Source organism: Diorhabda carinulata, chromosome X, assembly GCF_026250575.1.
Source record: "Diorhabda carinulata isolate Delta chromosome X, icDioCari1.1, whole genome shotgun sequence".
NCBI classification, from domain to species: domain Eukaryota; kingdom Metazoa; phylum Arthropoda; class Insecta; order Coleoptera; family Chrysomelidae; genus Diorhabda; species Diorhabda carinulata.
In genome coordinates this window covers 841,457-852,544 of record NC_079472.1, presented here as the reverse complement: position 1 = coordinate 852,544, position 11,088 = coordinate 841,457, and the positions used below count along the sequence as shown (strand labels likewise).

Genomic DNA, 11,088 nt, shown 5'->3' with positions numbered 1-11,088 from the left:
ATACAAAACAGTCATTGGGAATTATTTTGCGTCCTTTATCTTCTTCTTGTTCTTGCTATGGTATTTTTTCTATAAAAACGTAGAATTTGCATCATCGGATTAGGTGTTAATGTCAATTACGTGTTTCGCATTATGTGTTTATGAAAAAAAAATAATACACTTACCTTTTGTTGATTTTTGTAGAGCCTTTGACACTCATATTTTAAATACTGTCCGGAAACAAATACAAACGACCCCAAATTCTTTAATATGTATATTAATTCAGTATTAACGACTATTTTGATTGTACTATAAATTTGTAATTAACTAAATCTTTTTCCTCTTATCGCAATCATTGTCAAGTAACGCGTCGAACGTGTTGTTTATTTCAGTATTAATTTTCCCGAATTTTTCTTAATCGGGGAAATGAAATTATCCAATAACATTTTTATTTTCGATTTGAAATCAAACGCCCAGTGAAACCCTGTGATTTTTTTCATAAATTTTTCGAGGAATAAGGTTTAGAATAATCGTTTTGTGGAAATAATACGCTGTTCGTTGTTCCATTTAAGCTCCAAGCTTACTTAAAAAAAAAATTACTCAATTTTATTGGAGTAGTTCAAATGTACCAATTCTCATGTACCTCATATATTTGTATCGCCAGTTGCAACTGAGTAGTTTAAATGTACCAATTCTTTTATACCCCATATATTGGTATCGCTAGTGCAATACAGTAGTTCAAATGTACCAAATTTTTTTTTGCAGTTCTGTTTTCAATAACAAAAACATAAAAAAGGGTCTGAAATTTTGGAGTAATTTGATTGATATCGGTCGATTTATTGAAGTAGTTCTAATGTATCAAATAATTTTCGAATTTTTCTTCGCCCAAACAGTATAAATGACATTTTTTTTTGTGAAAATGCCTTTTTGCTTCAACAAATAGAGCGAAGATTCTCTTCAATGATCTGTATCGTTGAATGCCTCAATTTTATTGCAAAAATGCTGTTCAACGTCAAGAGAAACTTTTAAACAAAACGAAGTAGTTCGAATGTACCAATGTTTGATTACATTATCAGAAATTACTGAATATTTTGATTGGTATCGGGAGATTCATTGAAGTAGTTCAATTGTATTAACCAGAAAAATTATCTCCATAGTTTCATTTTGGAATATTTCTTCGCCCAAACAGTATGAATGGACTATAACAATATTTTTGAATTTTTTTTTTGTAAAAATATCTTTCTGTTTAGACAAAATCACACGGATTTCCTTTTAATGACCTGTATCGTTACGGAAACTCCCAAATAAAATAAAGTAGTTCAAATGTACTACCACTTTGTCTTGATTTTAGACCTTTTTTAACTGAAATATCTTTTAGAAATAGACAGAAAGATTCTATTTACTTCTAAAATAAATTTTAATGAAATTATCAATTAAATCAAGACAAATCATTACGAAAAAAATAAAATAAGTTCTAAAAAGTAAAAAAGTTGAATAAAATAATTAGATTTTTGAGTAATTTTATTAGTATCGCCAAATTCATTAAAGTAGTTCAAATGCACCAACACGAATAATTCACTTCAAACTTTAATCCACAATTTTTTCTTCTCCAAACAGTAACAACATAAAGTAGTTCGAATGTATCAATTTTTGTAATCAGATTGGTATCGCCGGATTTATTGAATTAGTTCAAATGTACCAAATTGTTCGGCATCAACAGAAACTCCTGGACAACATAAAGTAGTTCAAATGTACCAAAGTATTGATATCAAATTTAGAGTTATTCGATTGGTATCGTCAAATTTATTGAAGTAGTTCAAATATAACGACGACAATAATTCTCTTCAAACTTCATTTTTCCCTCAAACTATGATATTTTTCAATTCTTTCTGTTCCAACGAAAACAACAATAATAATTCTCCTTGATATCTCGTTGAAAGCTTCAATTTTATTGCAATATTACTGCTCAGCATTAACACAAACTCTTGGACAGTATAAATTAGTTCAAATGTACCAAATTTCTGTCCAGCATCATTGGAAACTCCTAGGCACAACATAAAGTAGTTCAAACGTACCGATATCAAATTTAAAGTTATTTGATATCGTTAGATTTATTGAAGTAGTTCAAATGTACCAACACGAAGGAAAACTTTCATTTTACGAACAGCGTATTCGATTTCACGAATTTATATTTATCGATCTGGTTTAACCGTAATAATATATTTGATTTAAGAAATGATTTATGTTGCAGGCAATTTCGCAATTTTTTTTATTGCGAAAACGCCCGGCGACATAACTCATTATACGTTTGACGTTTCCAAATTTTTATGTAGATTTTTTATTTATTAAAATTTTTTATAAAAACAGAAACCACCGCTTTCATTTCACCCCTAATTAATAACACGGTTTTTCGTTTTAACAGTTTCCGGTAGTTCAAATGCAACAGAACACAATACCGAAGCACCGACAACACAACGATTCTCCCAATTACTAAAAACTTTTTTGTTTCTCATCAATTAGCCGATTTTATGTTTCTCATTTGTCTCACGGCGGCTACCAATCTAGCAGAACAACCGCTACTTTGAGCCTGATACTGCTCCACAGGTATCTTCAATAAAATCGATAACTGCTGTAGATTATCCGATAAGGACAAACCTAATTCCTCGAATATATTCTGGAGATAACCTAAAAACAAATATCGTTTATATCTTCAATTACTTCATTATAAAAACTCACTTATATCGTGGGCCAACTGTCTACTAGCCCCTGGACTCAACTCGCATATCGAAAGGATCTTATCAATAAAATACTGGCAAGTACCGTCCGCTATTATAGTTAAAAAGACTTGTGCCAAAGTCCTTTCACCTTCGAAAGCGTTGTTGTATTCCTGATCGGCGGATTTCAGAGCGCACGACAAAAACGGGTTATCCTTGAACAGAAACGGTTCCAGATGCTGCGGCAGGATCAATAAATACTGACCTATCTGAAAAATAGTAAAAACTAACCTGGATGTTTTCAACGAAATGTTGATTTGACTTACTTGCGTTATGTATTCTTGCGGTACGAAGCTGTAATCCGGTAAATCGTTCATGGTACTTCCCTCGAATTGGTTCCAAGTATTTGGTGCTTGCACGACGTCCAAATGGACGGAAATCGGGGCGAAAACAACTTGGTAAGTCGTGTGGTGTATGTCTCCGGATAATCGAACGAATTCTGATGTAACTGAATCCAATAATGATAATCTTGTACCTTCGGTAACGCATTTTACTAGTGAGTCGAATTCTTTTAGGTCTGATTCGTTTAGTAACAAAATTTTGAAATTGACGGTTTCCTTTTGGTTTAAATCTAGTATTTGGTTCGTTAGATCTTTTTCGAATTGTTGCAATTTAGATATTACTTCACCTGTGTTTTGGAGAAGGGAAAAACACAGTTGGAATATCATCCAATCTTCTTCGGATCTAAAATTGGAATACAAAACCACGAGATTCATCGAAGTAGTTCAAATGTATCGATTTCCTTGAATAAACTCATTGATAATATTAGATTCAGTAGTTTAAATGTATCACTAAGAAAAATTATCTCCAAATATTCATTTAAAAATGCTTTTTTGAAACCACAAATTCCTCTAATATTAAAATTAGATGCAATAAAGTAGTTCAAATATGATCATTTTTGATATCAATAGAGAATTTATTGCTTGGTAAAGCTAAATTTATTAAAGTAGTTCAAATATACCAATAGGTAATATTCACATCTTTTCATTTGCCACAACTTTTCCCTCAAGCAGTACAAACGAACAATGTCACTGGTATTCTTAAGTTTTTCTTTCTGAATCAACCAAATTTTTAGTTATTAAAATTTTATTCAATAAAGTAGATCAAATGTACCTATTTTTCATATACATAGTGAATTTTTTGAATAACCAAACTGAAAATGCTCGATTTATTAAAGTAGTTCAAATGTACCAATATGATATACCCTTTACTCCCCAAATCACTTATGTTAAGGCATTTTTAAATACCAAAACATTGTTACAGATAAAATAAAAATGCTTACCGCTTATTTCTATCGATCTGCCTAAGAGCCACTCTATAAAAATCAGCATATCCCAATAAAAACGCCCTTAAAGCCACCAACAGTCCGCAATAACCACAATTTTCGGTAATTTCTTTACATCTCCGTTTTGCTTCGCTACAATAATCGATAACAGAAGGTATACTGAGCCCCAAAGACTGAATAGTATCAGGAAGTTCTTCTTTCATACAATTCAATGTTGGGAGATATTTTAATAAATTAGCTTGTTCATAAGAACCATACTTATTCACGTAGGGTATTAAATGAGAGAAAATCGATTTTCTAAGAACCAGCAATTCGTCAGGATGGGGTTTTACTATAAAAAAATTGAAATCAGACCAAACGAATTTATTTAATCAATCTTCATACCTACCTTGTGCAGTTTGGGCAATAATACTCATCAAATTCTCATTAAATTGTACAGTCGTTTGTTTAATTTCCCCTAACAACCCCAATTTATCCGTAACTGATATTTGTTTCAACGTAGTATCAATGCATTCGTTTAGAGTTGGGTTTAAAGATTTTAAAACGTCCGAGTAAATATCTATCAAGTTTTGCACAGCAGATAATCCTGTGAATACTTGATTGAACCAACGATACTGCGTGTGCCAATTTGATAATAAATGATTGAAATAATTATGAATTAACTGAATAGTCGATTCGTCTTGTTCAATTTCTAATTGGTTCGACCAATTTTGTAATAAAAGATCTTTTTGACATTTTTTATAGTATTTTAAAAGTTGAGGTAGTCGGTCTATTGAAGAAAATATTTGTACAAACATTTGAGACTGTTCTAAAATTATTATTAATATTAATTTTTTTTATTTATCAAATTATGATACTTACCTGTATTGTGTATAGTGAAAGCTTGTACAATAGCCGGACTTGATATAGCTTCTAAACGATTTTTCAGTTCTTCTAACTGGAGACGTCTATTTTCGTAATCTTCCAAGTTGATTAGGAGTTTTAAAGAATTCTGCATTCCTAAAATTTTGTTTGATATATTTTCAATGTTTTTAGAATCAAAAACTTCCTCTAAATCGTTAACTAGGATGGTCCAATTGTCGCTTTCGTGTAACCCTTGTTTAGCTAAAATCAATTTATTTTGCATCGAATCAAGTTTTTCTATATTCGAAATAGATTGACCGGTATCGTGTTCTATTTTCTCGATTTCAGCTCTTACGGTTGCCATTTTTTCTTTTAATAACACCGCTTCTTGTTGGAGGCTTTTAACGTCTCTTAATATTTTCGGCAAAGACGCCAGAACTTGCTGACTTGTATCTTCCAAAGCGTTATTTACTTGTTGAACATATAATTGAAGTTTCATTACCAAGGACATCGTGTAGTTACTCTAAAAAATTAATTTATTAATTCATAGTAAATAAATTTGTTTTAAATTACGTCTTGCGCTTTCTCGGAATGCTTGAGAATTTCGTTAACCCATTCTTTCGTATCAAAGTCGTCATTGGAAAACGCACTAATATCCTAAAAAAAATGTAATTATGTTTTTAACTATTAAATTAAATTTCATTAACGTACCATGTATAATAGATTGAATTTTTAGTAAGAATAATATTAAATAAATAATAAATTTAGGGAAGTAAGGTTAAGTTTATTTTGACAGGTGGCAAAAATAATCGATTCTTCTTTAATCAATAATCGATTTTTTAACGAATAGGTTTGCTCGTTTTATTATGAGGATCGATCGGTATTGTTTCTTAGTGTGTTGAAAATAAACGTTAAAATCGATAAAATGGGCTCTTAATAAAAAACATTTTATTGAAAATCATTAATATTAAGAATTTTGAACGGTAATTTTAAAACCGTGTAAGATAGGAACTGCGAACAAAGCTACTATTACTACTGCAAATGTCATTTTGAATCGAAGTAATCGATTTATTTAACAAATAGCTTTGTTAGTTTCTTTATAAAAATCGATGGTTTTTTAGTTTATGTTAAAATCGATGGAGTGGGCTGTTAATAAAAAACAGTTTATTAAGAATCATTATAATTAAAAATTCTGAACGGTAGTCTAGAAAGAATTAATATGAAAAAGAAATAGAACCGCGAACAAAGCTACTACCGCTATAAATGTCATTTTGCATCGAAATTGATTTATCGATTCAATTACTAATCGATATATTTAAGCTTTGTTCGTTTCTTTATACGAATCAATTGATATTGTTTCTTACTATGTGTTAAAATCGATGGAATAGAATGTTTATTGAAAATTTTGAATGGTAATCTTGAAAGTGCGTAAGAATTAGTTCGGATTAGAACAGCGAACAAAGCTACTACTACTATTATTACAAATGTCATCTTGAATCGGGGTGTATCGATTATATAATCGATTCAATGATATTCTACTACCAGTGGCGTATCAATAAAAAAATACAATAAATAAATATAAAATAAATTTAAACTTTTTATTCTTCAATATCACAAGTACAATCTTTTTGGTTATTAATTATACGTCGATCTTCTTGTTCTGATGTTGGAGAACTATTTAGGGAATTCTCCTCCAATATTTGTCGTAATGTATGAACAACTTTTTGATACAAAAAAGAATATCTAAAAATTGATTTTTTTTATGATCAAAATCGAGAAAATTGAATTGTGAAACGTAAAACTCACTTGGTTAACGGTTTACAAATACCCAAATGATCCTGTGGTATCTCGAAATACTCCCCGACACCCGGATACCCCGAATCCGGTTGCACAAGCAAAAAATTAAACCTCATCGCAGTAACCACCGTAGCTTTAGTCTCAACGAAAGTCACGATTTTCATTGGAATCGAAGAAACGATATCGAGGAATCTCTTATGGATTTTTTTAAGTTGCGGCGAATCTAAAAATTATTCATTGAACTACCAATTCCGAAAATATCCAAGTCAAACCTCACGTTCCCTTAATTCCTGCACTTCCACCGAAGGCCAGAGCAACAAGGCAGTAGCCTGATTCAAATTAGCTAGTCTAGAGCCGTTGTGAGGGGTGCTATAAAAAATAACCCCTTTTGTATTCAAACATAGGTTTCGGATAGCTGGCATTTGACTTTCGAAACCTGAAATTACAACCCAATTGGAATTACAACCCAACTGGAACTTTCTTTGGTAAATACTAAGTTGCAAACTCACTTTTGCATAAAATATTTTTAACTATCAGTCCCCCCATGGAATGGGTGACCCAAACGATGGGTTTCGTACCTAAACCGGCTTGTACTAGTTTTGTCATTAGATCCAAGCTACGTTCGTCTAATGTTAATTTACCCTTTGCCGATGGACAAATGGCTGTCCACATCGAGAGGGTGGTATTGTAGTTAACACCTGAAAATCATAAATTTTTAATTTGATTTACTCCAGAAAAAAATTTGGTTGAATTCCTACCTATTATTCTTAGATTTTGTATATCTTCCGGTAGCCAATCTCTGGGCCAACAATGTGTGTATAATTTACAAACTTTGTCTTCTTTAACGTCGTAATCTTTAGTTGAAACCGAATAGGGCCCAGAAGCGCAGTCGTTAGTATTTGTGGGGATATCGTCCCACACTAGTTCGTAGTCGTTTTCGTCCGGTTTGTTTTCTATATGACTTTTCAGATCATTCAATATGGTTATAGAAGATAATCTTTCTATTATCGATTTCTTACAAACACTGTCATTTTTCTCGTCTAAAAATTGATATTTTACAAACAGATTTTGAAAAAGTATGTGGGGTAATCGAAATATAAATTCGAAAATTGAATCGATTCATATCTTTTTCACTGTTCCTCGTACAAAAAAATTGTAATCATCAAATTTGTGAGAAATCTTGTCCTCTATAACATGATGAAATTGTTAGAAAAACCTATCACGTAATACTGGTTGCCTACACTTCAATTTATACGCAGCTATTAATTATTCAACACTGTAATATTGGTTGTCTAAATTTCCATGCTTTGATACTTATTCATATACAACCAACAATACGCTGTTTAAAATATATGGTACGTAATAATGGTTGCCTATATTTCAAAATTCACTCATCTGTTTGGTACTCACCCGTTTTGTAAGGTGCCATTTTTCGTTGATTATTCAAAATCGAAACATGTAAATCTTGATCTAGCCTCTGTCGCCAAGTATAAAAGACACCCCCTAGTAAACCGTGTACAAAAACAACGTCCATATCTTGATCTTTCGCGGTTCGAGTTACGGGGTGTAAAAGATACAATCTTTTCGAAAAAACTACATCGTTATCAGAGTCTAAATTGAATAAAGCTTGCGCCGCCGGTATTGCGATTCTGACGTCCGAATGGTGCATCCATTCCGATAAAATTCCAATCCATCCTTCAATAAATGCGCCGGGATAGACAAGATGCGATAATTAAAGCAAAAAGGAATTAAAAATATCGAATTTTTGTTATAAAAGTATGTAAAAAATGTTGTTAGAACCACATTGGGACTGTAATGTATAAGAAAATAGGAATTGTTTTGAAATGACATTAAGATATGGTTATTTTTGGTGGAATTGTACAAAAAATCCTACAAGATGTGTAATACATCAAGTGATTTTTGGTGGAATTGTACAGAAATGCTTGTAAATTAGAATTAATTGAATCTTGGTGAGTTTTATGTCAATGTTTGAGGTTATAATTAAAAGCGAATGAGTTTTGGTGGAATTGTATGTAAATCCATTGATTTTTCACAAATTCCTAAAGGTGTGAACGAAATTATATGATTTTGGGTAGAATTTAATGTAAATCAAGTGATTTTGGATAAGTTGTTTAAGTTATTTAGTAAGTAATGTCCTTTTTGGTGGAATTGTATTTATCTTTATGAATTCTTGAGATTTTAGACAAATTATCTTGATATTTGGTGGAATTGTATGTGAGTTTGATGATTTTAGATAAATTTTCATGAATTCTTGATGTTTTAGGCGAATTATCGTTATATTTGGTGGAATTGTATGTAAATCCAGCTATTTTCGATAAATGAAATCTAATGATGTTTGGTGGAATTGTAAATAAATGCCTGTAATTTAAAAATAATTGATTTTTAATCAGTTTTTGAGGTTAAAAAAGAATTTCGCTCGACTTGTATATAAATTATAGATGAAATCAAGTGATTATTGATAAATTTCATATAAAATCTTGAAATTATGAACGAAATACTAAGATAATATACCAAATTCTTATAACTTATAAGGAAAACTCAGTGATTTTGGTGGAATGGTACAAAAATTCTTATAAGTTACAAAATAAATCCAATTATCTTAGGTGGAATTGTAAATAAATTCTCGTTATTTAGAAATAATTGATTTTCAGTGTGTTTTTGAGGTTAAATGTGAAACCGAATCACTTTTGGACGGTTTGTATACAAATTATACATGAAATCTAATGATTATTGATAAATTTTATATAAAATCTTGTAGTTTTAAATGAAATAATACGATTTTCAAAAATATCTTAAATTCGTAAGTTTTAAATGAAACCAAGTGTTATTTGGTGGAATTGTATGTGAATTATAAATAGAATCGAGTGATTTTTGGTGGCATTGTACAAAAGTAAGAATTTTCCCTACAACTAGTACATATACAAGGGGAAAAAGAAAATAATAGATAAAATAGAGTTTTAGAACAGAAATTAAATTGAAAATTACCTGATTTATGAAGAGAATCCAATACACTCCTATCCACCGACATATACGACAAAATTTGACATATTTTTATGATAATATCAGTATTATTTTTATATCTTTGATATATTTCCATTAATAATGGCAAACCATTTTGTTCTATAATGTGTTTGGTATATTTTTCGATACAACAATGATGAACCAACGATTCCAAACATTTAGGCAATATGTCACTTTCAGATTGAATAAATTTACTCAATTCTAAAGCCGAAGAATCGTTGTCCACGATATGGACATTATTCTATAAAAAAAAGTCGATTTATTCGACACAATAAACGTTTAAAACTGAAAAAATTGATTTACGATACCTTTTGTTCGATATAATCCATATACTAGTGGCAAAAACGAAATAATAGATAAAAATTTGATTAGAAATGATGATAAATGAAAAACTCACGTGTTCGTATACGAAAACTTCAGATAGGAAATATCCCAAACAGGGATGATTCGATTTTTCATACAACTGGATTAAAAAGTCTCTCATAGCGTTTATTAACATGTCCCTATTATAATTATGGTATCTTAAAGGGGGTTCCATGAATAACCTCTTATCAGCATCCCCTGATCTGGCTAATCCTATAGCCGTTTTAGCGTCAATCATATTTGCTAAAAGAGAGAAGTGCCAACTGTCCAGATGTCTTATTTTTATTAGATGCCTTACGGCTTTTATCCTGTAATCCGTATTGTTTTCGTTGTTGGCTAATTGCACCAACCTAGAGAGAAATTTTTAGACTAGAAAGTCTAATTTTAAAATGTAATTTAAATAATTTGATTTCCGTTTACGAAATTTTGTTCCTAAATAATTCAAATTTACCTTCTAGCGTACGAAAATCTCAATGAATCTAACGTATTTTTGAAAATATTGTATTTTTCAAAACTTGATTGATGCAAATTTATGAATTCTTCATGTTTGTTTTCTTCTTCGCTTTGTATATTTTTCATATATAAAACCGAGGTATCCACAGTGTTTTCCAAAATTTCTCTTGTCTTTTTTATTTGGTAGTACACCCATCCTGAACTGGACAAGTAAATTTTAATTGCGTAACGTCAGTATTCCAAATTAAATATATTATCGCACAAATTTTTTCAGTTTCTACTAATTTTAAGTAAAAATAAATGGTGATGGTATTATTACCTGGATCCTACTATTACTAAACTTATGTATTTCCAAAATTTGGGATAAAATATTGTATGTTTCATTTAAGTTTTTTCGATACACTATATATTTTTATTTTATAAAATACAAAATAAAATCTACTATAGAAATATTGTCACTACTTAGTAATTTGTATTCAAATATTTACAATCTAATGTAAATTCTGTAATATTATAATATTGTAGAACTACTTAGAATGGAATACGTTTCAT

General features: G+C 30.4%; 2 protein-coding genes across 4 annotated transcripts; both read right to left on the bottom strand.

The window, feature by feature from the left end:
- Window positions 1–1,482: 1,482 nt before the first annotated feature.
- Window positions 1,483–5,700, bottom strand: LOC130902688 (conserved oligomeric Golgi complex subunit 7). Its single transcript, XM_057814945.1, has 8 exons — window positions 5,593–5,700; window positions 5,455–5,538; window positions 4,900–5,404; window positions 4,427–4,846; window positions 4,036–4,369; window positions 3,020–3,437; window positions 2,716–2,962; window positions 1,483–2,664 (listed from the first exon to the last, which is right to left on the bottom strand). Exons 1-8 carry the CDS (start codon window positions 5,593–5,595, stop codon window positions 2,492–2,494), a joined length of 2,184 nt encoding a protein of 727 aa, XP_057670928.1. The 5' UTR covers window positions 5,596–5,700; the 3' UTR covers window positions 1,483–2,491.
- Window positions 5,701–6,465: 765 nt separating this feature from the next.
- Window positions 6,466–11,074, bottom strand: LOC130902690 (protein SERAC1). Of its 3 annotated transcripts, XM_057814946.1 has the most exons (11): window positions 10,856–11,074; window positions 10,535–10,738; window positions 10,118–10,433; window positions 10,029–10,052; window positions 9,685–9,961; window positions 8,089–8,373; window positions 7,437–7,718; window positions 7,188–7,376; window positions 6,956–7,114; window positions 6,688–6,901; window positions 6,466–6,624 (listed from the first exon to the last, which is right to left on the bottom strand). In XM_057814946.1, the coding sequence occupies exons 1-11, from the start codon at window positions 10,918–10,920 to the stop codon at window positions 6,480–6,482; spliced, it is 2,160 nt and encodes a 719-aa protein (XP_057670929.1). In that variant the 5' UTR covers window positions 10,921–11,074; the 3' UTR covers window positions 6,466–6,479. The 3 variants fall into 3 exon arrangements, with proteins under 3 accessions (XP_057670929.1, XP_057670930.1, XP_057670931.1); XM_057814947.1 differs by lacking the exon at window positions 10,029–10,052; XM_057814948.1 differs by lacking the exon at window positions 10,856–11,074 and having other exon boundaries at window positions 10,118–10,461; window positions 10,535–10,640.
- Window positions 11,075–11,088: the final 14 nt, after the last annotated feature.